General features: G+C 41.9%; 1 protein-coding gene across 3 annotated transcripts in view; it reads left to right on the top strand.

Moving 5' to 3' along the window:
* The window catches only part of STK3 (serine/threonine kinase 3), a 259258-nt gene that overhangs the window by 108212 nt on the left and 135455 nt on the right, over window positions 1-15591 (top strand). For all 3 annotated transcript variants that reach the window (XR_012847610.1, XM_075825956.1, XM_075825955.1), the window contains exon 7: window positions 14306-14443. Coding sequence is in view for 2 of the 3 variants with exons in the window: in XM_075825956.1 (XP_075682071.1) it covers window positions 14306-14443 (138 nt within the window). In the remaining variant the exon portion in view is untranslated. The remainder of the gene's footprint in view (window positions 1-14305; window positions 14444-15591) is intronic.

The raw sequence follows: 15591 nt of genomic DNA on the forward strand, positions 1-15591 counted from the left end.
TCCGTTGTGGGGTTGCCCTGACGGAAAGCTCAGACGGAACCCCTCAACGGAACACAACGCTGATGTGAACACAGCCTAAGATATTGATTTAATAAAAATGTTTCCAAAGGTGTACGGAACGTTGGAGTTTTTATCTTATGTCGCATAATTAAAAACTTTTCATTGGAACAAAGTAGTTTTGTCTTTTTGCGAGCTAAAGAGATTGCAGATGTTGGACAGATTTTCTCCTTTTAATCTGTGTGCAAAGAAAATGAGAAATGAGCCTGTCTCTGTCAACATTACTTTGCTTGTATCCCAGCTCTTCTGTAGATAAGATAATGTGTAATGCTGTTAGTGAGGACTTTATCCTGTAACTCTTTCTTATGTCTAAGCTTCTGTTTCTTCTCTTTATCCAAACAATGTGCTGACTAGAGAAATATTTGCAGTAGTTATTTTTTATGAAGGAAGATGAGATAAGGCGATAAACTTCTCTATGGGGCTTTTGGAGTTCATCAGGCAGAATGTTTACTGCTGTCGAATGTTTATATAGGAAGGTGTTGAGCTGTCTGTGGTATGAAGGCTGTGCCAGTCATAGTTCTTCTAAAAAGTACATTGTACCAGGAGCCAGTTGGGGATAATGTTTACATGCCATTCTCTTCCCTACCTAATGTATGTTAGGAAGTAGTGGACAGACGGTAGGGAGTATGACTGAAGGATCAGACTGCTTTGTAGTCTGTTCCCCTAAAAAGACATAGGTCTGAATTGGAGCTGTAGACACAAAGCGGTAGATTTTTAATTAAAGGGGTATTCCCAGAATCTTAGAGGATCTGTCACTAGTTTATTAATGCCCTATATCCTAACTAATCTAATAGGCGCTATGATGCTGATAACTATAGTGTCATTTTTTTAAAATCAAAACAGTTTATTTGTAAAGTTATCAGCATTTTTCTAAATCTACTAATTTGGCTATACTTGCCAAATCGGAGGTTACTCATTCTCTTCAATCTGGGCAGTGTAATGTTTTCTGTATGACGTTATCCAATCGGCATCATGCAGTTCTCCTCTTCCCAGCCCAGCAACATAGCGTGATCTTATAGTATTCATCTTCCATTCCTGATGATTTTCAACTGGTGATCTCTCCGGTTGTTTCATAGCTAGAACTGCAATCCTGGTGTCATATGAAAGATTAGAATCTCATCTTTCATGAGAGCCACTGTTCTAGGTGGTGCACAGCCAGAGATATGTCTGTTTTGAAGTGATTCCCTCCCTCTCCAACCTCAGCCTCTAGCACTGTGTGAAGCAGCTTCATGCTGATAGGACAGCGTCAGAGGCTGGGAGGAGCTCCACCTCAGGAGAATGGCTGCGGTTACCTCCCACTTGTCTAGTATAGCCCCATTTGCATATTTAGAAAAAAGATCATAGCTTTTAAAATAATAGTCTCTTTGGGGCACAATTTTCATTCGCATTATCAGTGTGACAGTGTCAATTAACCCCTTCCCGCCGCAGCCCTTTTTCAGATTTTCATTTTCGTTTTTTCCTCCCCACCTTCCAAAAGCCATAACGTCTTTGTTTTTCCCGTCTATATAATACTATGAGGGCTTGATTTTTGCGGGACAAGTTGTAGTTTTTCGTAGCACCATTTATTTTGCCATATAATGTACTAGGAAACGGGAAAAAAAATTTTGTGGGGTAGAAAATGGAAAAAAACAGCGATTCCTCCATGGTTTTTTGCGCTCCGTTTTTACGGAATTCACTGTGCAATTAAAACAACATGTTAACTTTATTCTGTGGGTCAGTACGATTACGGCGATACCAAATAATATATAGTTTTTTCTATATTTTACTACTTTTACAAGTAAAAACCGAAGTGTAAAAAAGAATTTATTTTGTGTCGCCAAATTCCGAGTCGATTAAGTGGTATGAGGGCTTATTTTTTGCGGGATAAGCTGTAGTTTTTAATAACCAAAAAATAGAGATTCTGGCGTTTTCAAATTTATTATTTTTTTTACGGCTTTCACCGTGGGGGTTAAATGATATATTGTAAAAGTTCAGACCTTTACGGACGCGGCAATGTTTTATTTGTTTTTTTTTTTACTATGCTCTAGGGGGAAAATGGTAAAAGGTTTTTTTCTTTTAACTTTTAATATTTTTTACTTTTTTTATTAGTCCCCCTTAGGGGACTTCAACCAGCGATCGTTAGATCGCTTGCACGATATACTGCAATACTAATGTATTGCAGTATATCGTGATTTTGACAGGCATCTATTAAGCCCTGCCTCCGTCAGGGCTTAATAGGTGCACAAAGATGGTGGACCTGGGGGGCCTTCATTAAGCCCCCAGGCAGCTATAGCAACCATCACCCCCACCCTGCGCGATTGTGTTGCGGGGGGGGCGCGATGAGCTGTTAGATGGGGTCGCCCCCCTCTTTCTAACGATTTAAATGGTGCTACGCAATTCCGCTCGTTACTCTGAAGTGTCGGCTGTAACATACAGCCGGCATCGTATGGAGCGGGTTCACTCCGTGAGCCCGCTCCATACTTCCCCTACCAGACTTTGGCGTATGGATACGTCAAATGCCGTGAAGGGGTTAAATTAGGTAGGAGATTGGGCATTACTAAACTAGTGACAGATCTTTTTTAAATTGGGCCTATTCATTTAGTATGCCAAAACATTACACTCTTCCATTACGTATAACTTGCCAATCGAAACCCTTTTCTCGTAATCACCCCCAAACTACTCCATCTAAAACTCATATTTACCCCTTGTTTGTTTCCCCTGGTTACATCCTCCAGTAGTTCTGCTATTCGCAGGCCGAACATGCCCAGTAATCTGTCACTATATCTGTATAGCAGCGTCCAACCGCACACTGTGCTGTTCTTCTGAGCATGCCCGGTTTGCCCTGCCTTACCGCACAGGGTGAGCCTGCACAGTTGATCGCCGCTATATCTGTATAGCGTTGTTCTATCTCTCCCTGTGCTGTACTTCTGGGCATGCATAGTTTGCCCTGACTTGCAGCAAAGGGCAATCATGTGTAGTGCATTGCTTCATCTGCGCTCCTTGTAACAATACGGGTGATGCTGGGTGGTCTAACAAGCGCACATGTGTAGAGTGGGAAGGGCACTGAGAACAAGCACAAAGGCAGATGGGAAATGGCAGTCACTTGATAAAGGCTAAAGGATTGTCCAGTTTGTACAACAAGTGCCGGGAGGACAACGGTGGAATCTGAGTGAGAAAAAACTGAAAGACCGCATGTATTTAAGGGTAAGAGGGCACTGGGGATTAGGTTTTCATATGTCTAGCAAGTAACAGGCTTTAAAAAAACAACAACAAAAAATGCTGAATTCTGGTCCAACTCACTTAAGAAAATGTGCAAACTTGCTTTATCTTTTGTTTTTCGATTAATGGTTACAAAGATGACTGCATCAGAGTCCTGTATCCGTAGCCAATTTGGGACATGAGAAAAAAAAGAATAGAAAAAAAACAAACATTCAAAGTGCTGGCTTTATTCTTGGATTCTTAGTGAATTGCAAAGACCTAACTCGAATTTGCTGGGACCTGATGCAATATCTTCAACAGAACCACCCCAAAAATCATGTGACTTGTGTATTACTCGGGTTCACTTATGTGACCATTGGGCCCCCTACTGGTACACACTTTTTATTGGGATTGTCATTTTTTGTACAACCCCTTTTGTTTGAAGTGTAACCTAAAAATAAGCAAATCATAGCATGTCTTGCTGTTAAATCCCCCAGTGATCAGCTGTGTTTTGCTTGAAAAACCCAGAAGCAAGTGTTCGATTTTCCCACAGCGCCACCCCAGGGAAAATGGAACATTACATGGTGCTCATTGTAAGCCATGCCTGTGAAATGCAGGTCCTCCAGATAGCGGAATACTCTTTATAGCTGATCTCTCTGCTTTGGCTAATCGAAGGAGGTCCTGGACTAAGGACACCTATCTACTAATTAATAATTACCCTAATGAAATATTTGAAAATTATTTTCTAAGCCAGACAAACCCTTTTAATAACAAAAGAATTGTTAGCGTGACATGACTTGCAGCTCCAGCAGCTGTCGTCAGTAAAGTGTCTTTAAATCTCTCTAATCGTTAATACAACTATTGATTTTGATAAGCAGCAGGGCTGCTGTATATTGATTTGGAGGGGAAGGTGGTGGACCTTCCCGTACTAGGGTTGTGCGCAGTGTTGACTACCTGAATAATTTACAACCTCTCATAACACTGCACGTAAAGAGTGAGATGTTAGGGAATATAGATAACAGCTGTTAAGGCAGGTTAAGGTTTTGGGTCTTGATTGCTACTGAATAACCGTTAAATTTCATTTCAGATCATCAAGTGATTAAGATATAGCCAGTGGTGCTAAAGTTCACTGAGAGATTGTTTCCCTCAAGGACAGCAATTCTGGCGTTTGTGTGAGAATCTCTAGTAGTCAGCTGCCAGGCCATAAAATACTAAAACATGGCTAAGCGCCCAATACAATGTACAAAAAAGTAAGAAAGTTTATTAATTGGACCATATAATAATATGCAATACATAATCATCAGATAATAATAAAAAAAAAACAGGGCTAAGATGACACTGCTCAATCACTGTAAGAGTAAGAGTCGGTCCTTAAAATCAAACCTCAGACCGTAAATGTACCAATGATGCAGAGGGTGAAAAATAATCGGATATTAGTATTTTTCAGCGCTGTCCTTGGTATCCGTATGCGAAACTTACCTCTACAGGTGGGGTATGCGTTTTATTCCTTTTTTTATCATTAGCAGCTACTCGTTTCAAGGCTGCATGGTATGGAGTGAAAAGAGGACTACAGAGCTGAAGTGGATGAGCCTGAGGAAGGGATTGGTCCGATCTCGAAATGCGTAGCTGCTAATGATAAATGGAATAAACGCATTTATAATCTTATACTCTGCTTTGTATCAATATTTGAGAATTAATTCTTTCTGTGGGAACTTCGACCCCACTTGGAGAGGTAACTTTCGCATACGGATACTCAGGACACCGCTGAAAAATACTAGTATCCGATTATATTTCACAGTCTCTGCATACATCTACCAACGGAGCCATTGAGGGCTCTGGAGCGGATCAGCAGCAGTCCTCCAGCTTCACCACAGATACGCACTCCAGGGTGTTGTGCCCCCAGCACAACTCCACTAAGTGAGCACTTTTACCCATTTCCTCTGTGCCTCACCCATCTCCACAGTTGCGTTATCTTTGCCGCGCGCCTGTCTTCATCTCTAGTAAATACAGACAACCGTGGAATAAGCACCAAGCGTTCCAATAGTGCATGCTGTTCGCCCCACCCCTCTACACTTATTGAAGACTTTAGCAGTCTCCTGATTGGCAGCTAGAGCCATTACTCGGAGCAGAAAGTGGCACTTGAGACCGCCACACCGGGAAAATCAAACATCGGTAACTCTTACCAGCAGCCTGTCTCTCTGTTCTTGCTCCCGCTACCCTTTCCATGAACTTAAATTGGCAGGCTGCGAAGAGAGAAGCCCCGACTTCCTCTAGTCCGTCTCCTCTACTCTGTAACTAGGGATAGATTTTGCTTAACAGGGGGTGGACAGTAGATTACAGGAACAGAGAGTGCCAGTAACTTCACTCAGAATTTGCATGGATAAAACCCACATAATGTTAACCGTTAGTAAATTGCAAAGTTGTTATATATTGGGTATACTATTCGATTAGCATACTTTTTTTGAAAAGTTAAGGCCCTTTTACATCGGCAAACGAGTGTCCACAGAACACTTGTTTCCGTTTAATTGCCCAGTGTAGACAAGGCAGCGATCAGCCAATGAACGAGCAAATTCTCGTTCACCGGCTGAGTGCATCGTTTTAAATGGCCAAACTATTATCATTGTCGGCAGCACATCTCCATGTGTAAGCAGGGAGATGCGTTGCCGACATGATAAAAATGTGTGGGGACGAGCGATCGGAGTAACGAGCGCTTGTCCCCATACTAGCTTTTTGTGAAAAGAGAAAACGAGGGCCGATCAATGAGTCTCGTTGATCGGCGCTCGTTTACACGGCCCACGTCAGGCCATGTAATATCCCCTTTAGTGTCCATTTGAGGAGGAGACCAGAAAATTTTAGATGCAAAATAACAAACATAAACAGCACTGCTACCATCAAACGTAAGTCCAGGGCAATACTGAAGATAAATAATAGCTTTATTATAGGCCTAATATGCTACGCTTTTCAACATTGCACCAGTGGCTTCCTTGGGCCATTGGCAATCTTGGGGTGTGTTCACATCAGCGTCAGGGTTCCGTTGATGTGTTCGGTCAGACCTTTCCATCGGAGGAACCCATCAAAGGAAAGACTAACGGAAACCATAGCTTCCGTTTGCTTTACCATTCATAATGCTTCCTTTTGAAAATGGTTCCCGTTTCTCTCCGTTCTGTAAGGTTTCCTATTATTTTGGGCGGAATCAATAGAGTAGTCGACTGCGCTATTGTTTCCAAAAACCAGACAAAAGGAAACTATTTGCAACAGAAACATTACCATTAAAATCAATGGGGTAATGCAAACGGAAGCTATGGTTTCCGTTTGCCTTTCCGTTGATGGGTTCCTCCGATGAAAAGGTCTGACTGAACCCATCAACGGAACCTTGACACTGATGTGAACAGGCTCTTATAATGTTATAACATATCAGAAGGATATGTCATAATATTCTGATCAGAGTGGATCTGAGATTCAAGTTAATGATGCCGAGTTGCAGCTTCCTAGACAGAAGTCCTGTTATGCAGGGAAAAACAGACAGAGCCTCTAGTAAACCTGTCACATTGCAAATGCAGGCTTATCTGTGGGCAGCATGTTCTAGACTAGAGCATGTAGCAAAATATTCCGCATGACTTGAATAAATGACATTTAAACCTCTGCTCATTCTTGGCTTAGGAGTCCAGTGGACGGCCCTAAGCAGTAATTGACCGCTATCTCTGTATGCACACTCATGCAGGAAAGGCTGTCAATCAGAGAGTAGGACCGCCCACTGAGCCCAGAATGAGCAGAGGTTTAAAGGGGTTTTCCGGAACTAAAAAATTACATTTATTTAAATAAAACAATGAAAAATATATAACTTTACAATGTACTTACGTTTCATCAGATGGCTGTAGCGTCGTATATCCTCCTCCGTCACCGCCCCCTTAGTAATGCAAAATCTGCACTTCCTGTGCAGACCCGTCCATTTGGTCTTCTGCCTTGCTTCCGGTTTCCGGCTTTCACACTGTACGGTTACGTCACAAATGACGTAACCGTACCACGTGCTTCTTTATTTCATTAGAGCATGCGTGGTTAGCACACTCCACCGCGCATGCTCTGTGAAATTATAACCCCTTATAAATTAGCGACGGAATATGAAGTTGCGGGAATAACGGCCGTTTCGGCCGTCTTCCCGACAGGCGCAGGAGCTGTGACAGCTGCTGTCTCGTACAGCAGCTGCCGCAGCTAATACAGCGGGGACCGATCGCTGTGTCCCCGCTGTCTAACCCCTTAAAAGCCGCGTTCAATAGAGATCGCTGCTTTTTAGGGGTTAAGTTACCATCGCCGGCCTGCTACACGATCGCGGCCGGCGATGGTTACTATGGCAACCGGACACCAAACAATGGCGTCCGGTTATGCCATCGACGGAAGCCTAATGGGTCCTGACAAAGTCAGGACCCACTATGCTTGCTGTCAGTGAATAGCTGACAGTTCTAATACACTGCACTACGCATGTAGTGCAGTGTATTAGAATAGCGATCAGAGCCTCCTGCCCTCAAGTCCCCTTGTGGGATAAAGTAAAAAAAAAGATGTGTAAAAATAAGAAAATAATCATAATTATCAGTCCTTTTTTATTAATAAAAATATATAAATAAATAAACTATACATAATTGGTATCGCCGCGTCCGTAACGGCCTGAACTACAAAATTATTTCGTTATTTATCCCGCGCGGTGAACGCCGTAAGAGAAAATAATAATAAACCGTACCAAAATCACAATTGTTTGGTCACTTCACCTTCCAAAAAATGTATTAAAAATAGATCAAAAAGTCGCATTTACCGAAAAATGGTCCTGATAGAAACTACAGTTCGTTACACAAAAAATAAGTCCTCGCACGGCTTTATTGATGGAAAAATTATAAAGTTCTGGCTCTTAGAATAAGGTAACACAAAAAGTGAATGTTTACAAAACGTATTTTATTGTGCAAACGCCATAAGACATAAAAGAACTATAAACATCTGGTGTCACCGCAAGGCCGAGTTTACACGAGCGTGTGCGTTTTGTGCAAGCAAAAAGCGCTGCGTTTTGCGTGCGCAAAAGGCACTTAACAGCTCCGTGTGTCAGCCCTTTATGATGCGTGGCTGCGTGGTTTTCGCGCAGCCGCCATCATTATGACACTCCGTTTGGATGTTTGTAAACAGAAACGCACGTGGTGCTTTTCTGTTTTCATTCATCCTTTACAGTGCTGTTGCGCGAATCACGCGCATCCCACGGAATTGCTTCCGTGCGACATGCGTGGTTTTCACACACCCATTGACTTCAATGGGTGCGTGATGTGCGAACAGCGCACAAATATAGGACGTCGTGCGTTTCACGCAGCAGACATACGCTGCGTGAAAATCACGCACCTGGCTGCACGGCCCCATAGACTAACATAGGTCCCTGCGACGCGCGTTGCACGGACGTATAACACGCTCGTGTAAATGAGCCCTAATCGTATCGCCCCATAGAATAAAGTGAATGTCATTTATAGCGCACGGTGAACGCTGTAACAAAAATAGAATAAAAAAACAATAGTAGAATTGCTGTTTTTTTAGTCACCACGCCACCTAAAAATAGAATAAAAATTGATCAAAAAGCCGCATGCACCCCAAGAAAACTACAATTAATTCCTCAAGGGGTCTAGTTTCCAAAATGGGGTCACCTTTTGGGGGTTTCCACTGTTTTGGTACCAGAAGACCTCTTCAAACCGTTTAACCCCTTAATGACCGGGCCATTTTGCACGTTAATGACCAAGGATTATTTTTGTTTTTTTTCACGGTCACATTCCAAGAGTCGTAACTTTTTTTTTTATTCCGTCGACATAGCCGTATAAGCACTTGTTTTTTTGCGGGACGAGTTGTATTTTGTAATTGTACCATTTTTAGATGCTTATAATATATTGATTAACTTTTATTAACTTTAGTTTAGGAGAGTATTGAAAATAAGCGGCTATTCCAGCATTGATTTTCACGTTATAAATTTACGCCGTTTACTATGCAGCGTAAATAACATGTTAACTTTATTCTATGGGTCGGCACGATTACGGGGATACCAAATATGTGGAGGTTTTATATGTTTTCCTACGTTTGCACAATAAAAAGCCTTTTAGAAAAAAATTACTTGTTTTTGCATCGCCGCATTCCAAGAGGCGTAACGTTTTTATTTTTCCGTCAATGTGGCCGTACGTGGGCTTGATTTTTGCGGGACAATGTGTAGTTTTCATTAGTACTATTTTGGGGTACATAGGACTTAGATTAATTTTTATTTAATTTTTTATGGGGGGAATGGGAGAAAAGAGCGAATTTTGCCGTTGTTTTTTTGGACGCCGTTCATCCGGCGGTTTAATTAATGTGTTAATTTTATTGTTCAAGTTGTTACGATCGCGGGGATACCATATATGTGTATGTGTGATTTGTTTTGACACTTTTACTAAAAAAAACACTTTTTGGGCAAAAAAAGTAGTTTTATTTGATTTTCACTGTAATTTTATTTTATTTTTTTCACCAACTTTATTTAACGGATTGAAATTTTTTTTTTTTTAGTCCCACCAGGGGACTTCACCATGCGATGTGCTGATCGCATATATAATGCTTTGGTATACTTAGTATACCGAAGCATTATTGCCTGTCAGTGTAAAACTGACAGGCAACCTGTTAGGTCATGCCTCCGGCATCGCCTAACAGGCAGATGCTGAAGACAGACCTGGGGGTCTTTGTTAGACCCCCGCTGCCATGGAAACCCGACGGCGACCCGCGATTTCTTTGCGGGGGCGCCGATGGGGGGACAGAGGGAGCTCCCTACCTCTGTCAAACACATTAGATGCCGCTGTCACTATTGACAGCGGCATTTAATGGGTTAAACTGCCGGAATCGGAGCGCGCTTCGATTCCCGCAGTTGCAGCAGGAGCCAGGCTGTGTATAACAGCCGTGCTCCTGCCGCTGATCGCGTGGGTACACTGGCAGTACCCGCGCCATCACAGGACGGATATATCCCTCCTCCTGCGCGAACTAGCAGCTGCAGAGGACTGATATATCCGCCCTTCGGCGTTAAGAGGTTAAAAACGCAGATATCCAGTGATTTCAGCTTGTGCTATCAGTAATCGAATGAGAGCACCAAAATGAAGACTGAGATTGCAGAAGTTAGTAGAGCTGGGTGTAGTAGGCGGAGCAAGTGCACTGCTGCATGCACATTGCATGCTGGGACTAGAGCAGTGCATGCAGGGAGGAGAAACACAGGAAGAGAAGAGGAATGAACTTACTGAGCAAAACAAACCTCTCAAGGTAAACAATAGGGAGTAGTGTTACTAAAACCATTTATTATCAAGAAAAAGATAGTCAGAGTACACTAATATATTAATAGAGGAACGTTGCATTGATTTAAAAAAAAAAAAAAAAAAAAAGGATTGGAAAACCCCTTTAATTGAATAAATTACGGAATCTACTTTATGGGCAAGATACAGCTTCTATGTATACAAGATATATATGAAATAATAAAATTATTTAATTAGTCAATTAAAAAGTTGCTTAAAATCACCAAAATGTCTTTTTTTAATGAAACGAAGTTCAAAAGGTGCACATAGTCTTTAATCAGTGTTCATTCCACACAAATGTGTTATGTTTTACACATGGGTTACACCTCCAGCAGTTATGAGATAAGATTAGATCAATTTTTGGGCAAAAAAATCTGGGGTTCTGTACCATCTTGTAATAGTTTTGAATACATTTTCTTGTCTTTACACACCTTGACAAATCAATGGGAATGTTTTAAGATAAAATAAGTTTTCTCTTTATTAAGGCTACATTCACACGAGCAGGACAGATTTACACTCGTAAAAAGACTAGCGTGAATCTGTCCATGTGCGTTGCGTTATTGCATCAGTGTGCTTTGCATGTGACATGTGTTTTTCAAGCACTCGCAAAGCACTCCTTTTTTTTTTTTTCAGTGGAATTGATGCGCAAATCATGCACAGCACACAAATGTGCATCCGTGTGCTGTAAGTGGTTTTCACGCACCCATAGACTTCAATGGGCGCGTAGGTGCGCTAAAACGCACCAATATAGGATATGCAGTGAGTTTCATGCAACGGACACTCGCTGCATGAAAACTCGCACGTGTGTGAACAGCCGCATTGAAATCAATGGGTCCGTGTGCTGTGAGTGATTTCCACGCACAGCACACGTGCTAGTTTTACGCTAGTCTGAATGAGCCCTAAAGGTCATATTCCGTTCTTTTTCCCAGGCTAAAATATAACTGGGTTTGTCAGGGGAACTTTCTGATATCAAACTAGCCTATATTTTGGAAATCAACCCTCTAGGTACAATGGGCATTAATAGGTACAGTGAAGGAAATAAGTATTTGATCCCTTGCTGATTTTGTAAGTTTGCCCACTGTCAAAGACATGAACAGTCTAGAATTTTTAGGCTAGGTTAATTTTACCAGTGAGATAGATTATATATAAAAAAAAACAAACAGAAAATCACATTGTAAAATTTATATATATTTATTTGCATTGTGCACAGAGAAATAAGTATTTGATCCCTTTGGCAAACAAGACTTAAAGAGGCTCTGTCACCAGATTTTGCAACCCCTATCTGCTATTGCAGAAGATCGGCGCTGCAATGTAGATTACAGTAACGTTTTTATTTTTAAAAAACGAGCATTTTTGGCCAAGTTATGGCCATTTTTGTATTTATGCAAATGAGGCTTGCAAAAGTACAACTGGGCGTGTTGAAAAGTAAAAGTACAACTGGGCGTGTATTATGTGTGTTACATCGGGGCGTGTTTACTACTTTTACTAGCTGGGCGTTCTGATGAGAAGTATCATCCACTTCTCTTCAGAACGCCCAGCTTCTGCCAGATCACGCTGTGACGTCACTCACAGGTCCTGCATCGTGTCGGCACCAGAGGCTACAGTTGATTCTGCAGCAGCATCGGCGTTTGCAGGTAAGTAGCTACATCGACTTACCTGCAAACGCCGATGCTGCTGCAGAATCATCTGTAGCCTCTGGTGCCGATGTGTCCTCGCTCGTCTGACACGATGCAGGACCTAGGGAAGTGACGTCACAGCGTGATCTCTCGAGAACACGGCTGTGTCTGCACTGCCAGAAGCTGGGCGTTCTGAAGAGAAGTGGATGATACTTCTCATCAGAACGCCCAGCTAGTAAAAGTAGTAAAAACGCCCCGATGTACGCACACAATACACGCCCAGTTGTACTTTTACTTTTCAACACGCCCAGTTGTACTTTTGCAAGCCTCATTTGCATAAATACAAAAATGGTCATAACTTGGCCAAAAATGCTCGTTTTTTAAAAATAAAAACGTTACTGTAATCTACATTGCAGCGCCTATCTGCTGCAATAGCAGATAGGGGTTGCAAAATCTGGTGACAGAGCCTCTTTAATACTTGGTGGCAAAACCCTTGTTGGCAAGCACAGCAATCAGACGTTTTTTGTAGTTGATGATGAGGTTTGCACACGTTAGATGGAATTATGGCCCACTCCTCTTTGCAGATCATCTGTAAATCATTAAGATTTCGAGTCTGTCGCTTGGCAACTTGGATCTTCAGCTCCCTCCATAAGTTTTCGATGGGATTAAGGTCTGGGGACTGGCTAGGCCACTCCATGACCTTAATGTGCTTCTTTTTGAGCCACTCCTTTGTTGCCTTGGCTGTATGTTTCGGGTCATTGTCGTGCTGGCAGACCCAGCCACGAGCCATTTTTAATGTCCTGGTGGAGGGAAATAGGTTGTCACTCAGGATTTGACGGTACATGGCTCCATCCATTCTCCCATTGATGCGGTGAAGTAGTCCTGTGCCCTTAGCAGAGAAACACCCCCAAAACATAATGTTTCCACCTCCATGCTTGACAGTGGGGACGGTGTTCTTTGGGTCATAGGCAGCATTTCTCTTCCTCCAAACACGGCGAGTTGAGTTAATGCCGAAGAGCTAAATTTTAGTCTCATCTGACCACAGCACCTTCTCCCAATCACTCTCAGAATCATCCAGATGTTCATTTGCAAACTTCAGACGGGCCTGTACATGTGCCTTCTTGAGCAGGGGGACCTTGCGGGCACTGCAGGATTTTAATCCATTACGGCGTAATGTGTTACCAATGGTTTTCTTGGTGACTGTGGTCCCAGCTGCCTTGAGATCATTAACAAGTTCCCCCCATGTAGTTTTCGGCTGAGCTCTCACCTTCCTCTAGATCAAGGATACCCCACGAGGTGAGATTTTGCATGGAGCCCCAAATCGATGTCGATTGACAGTCATTTTGTATGTCTTCCATTTCCTTACTATTGCACCAACAGTTGTCTCCTTCTCACCCAGCGTCTTACTTATGGTTTTGTAGCCCATTCCAGCCTTGTGCAGGTCTATGATCTTGTCCCTGACATCCTTAGAAAGCTCTTTGGTCTTGCCCATGTTGTAGAGGTTAGAGTCAGACTGATTAATTGAGTCTGTGGACAGGAGTCTTTTATACAGGTGACCATGTAAGACAGCTGTCTTTAATGCAGGCACCAAGTTGATTTGGAGCGTGTAACTGGTCTGGAGGAGGCTGAACTCTTAATGGTTGGTAGGGGATCAAATACTTATTTCTCTGTGCACAATGCAAATAAATATATATAATTTTGACAATGTGATTTTCTGTTTTTTTTTATATATAATCTATCTCTCAGTGGTAAAATTAACCTAGCCTAAAAATTCTAGACTGTTCATGACTTTGACAGTGGGCAAAATTACAAAATCAGCAAGGGATCAAATACTTATTTCCTTCACTGGAAGTCTCTAGCCAGGAGAATTCTGGGATATTGGGGAATTTGAAACTGCTCCAATTTGAGGATCGATGGGGCTCCGCCAATCAGAGCATCTCGGTGATCTACTATTGCTTCTAATGGTGGGAAATCCCTTTTAAAGAAACCTATGAGTGCTAGGTCTGTCTTAAGACTACATAGTATTTGTTTTCTCAGTGACCTGTCAAAAAATATTTATAGCGGAACCTTTCCTTTATATCTTGTATCTGTTCTTTACATTACAGTGGATTTTAACCATGTTTTGTCTTTTTATCGTAGGCTATATTTATGATTCCCACCAATCCTCCACCCACGTTCAGGAAACCAGAGTTGTGGACGGATGAATTTACTGATTTTGTGAAGAAATGTCTGGTGAAAAACCCAGAGCAGAGAGCGACTGCTACTCAGCTTCTACAGGTACTGACGCTTGTCCATATTCTCAGAAGTCATGTCTCCGTGAGGCTCTGTTTACTTTTGCGTTGGTTTTCCGCCAGCGGTATATGTCGGGAGGTTTTCCCATGTATACCTTTTGGCGGAAGGCTGTGATGTATCCCATATGTTTCCAATGGGCTCCCATGGTAAAGAAAATGTATACTGCATGTTTTTTTTTTATTTTTTACTCTATCTGTATAGAATATCGTACTATACTATGCTATTCTATACAGTGAAAAAGGTATGCCAGCGCATACTGGCTTTGCTTATTCCAAAATTACACCTTTTTTGAAAAAGATGGGTGAATGGGCCCCATTGATATCTTCAGTGTATATTGAGGAAGCATACGCCAAACTTTACAGACAATGTGAACAGGTTATAATTCACACGTTTGACCGTTTTTTTTTTACTACAGCAAATAGAGGTGTCCTCTCTCTAGGATATCGTCCACACCACCCCATCTCACATCTGTAATTGGGGCTCACAGACTTTGCTGTCATGAATAGCTTTGCTTGGTATCCGCTTATTTAGAATACCAGGGATTCAGTTTGTGACTTTCACCCGATACTCTCGCCAGACTTTCTGGCTGCCGACACGCTGAACGGTTTAAAAAAGTCAGAACTCAAAAAGTTGCCAATCCTATTTTGTAATCTATTATTTTTAATTTAAACCTAATTCTCTTGTTAAAGAGGACCTGTCACCTCTCTTGACATGTCTATTTAGTAAAACATCATTTTTTACAACACTGCGTTCTGCAGTTCCTCTGTTCTTCTTCCTAGAAGTGCTGAATAAATTAACTGTGTGTTACCACAGTAATAGATGTATCCCTACAGTCTCAATCTTTCAGAACTGATTGGTCATTGTCTGACTGCGTAGGGACTCCCCTCCTCCCCCCAACTGGGGACACCCATTTGTCAATGTATTCATAAAATTCCAGAAAAAATAATAGATGAATGGCACAATGTTTTAAGAAAAGGTGATCCAGAATGGAGTTTCAGTATTAGTTTTTTTAAATTTAAATTATGAAAAAAAAGTTAATTTGGGATTTTTGTGGCGGAATTGTAGCGTTTCCTCCGCAAGAATCGCAATGTATGCTATTTTTTGTAGGTTTCACCTCGATATTGAATTCATTG

The sequence above is a fragment of the Rhinoderma darwinii genome, chromosome 5, assembly GCF_050947455.1.
Source record: "Rhinoderma darwinii isolate aRhiDar2 chromosome 5, aRhiDar2.hap1, whole genome shotgun sequence".
In the NCBI taxonomy this organism is placed as follows: domain Eukaryota; kingdom Metazoa; phylum Chordata; class Amphibia; order Anura; family Rhinodermatidae; genus Rhinoderma; species Rhinoderma darwinii.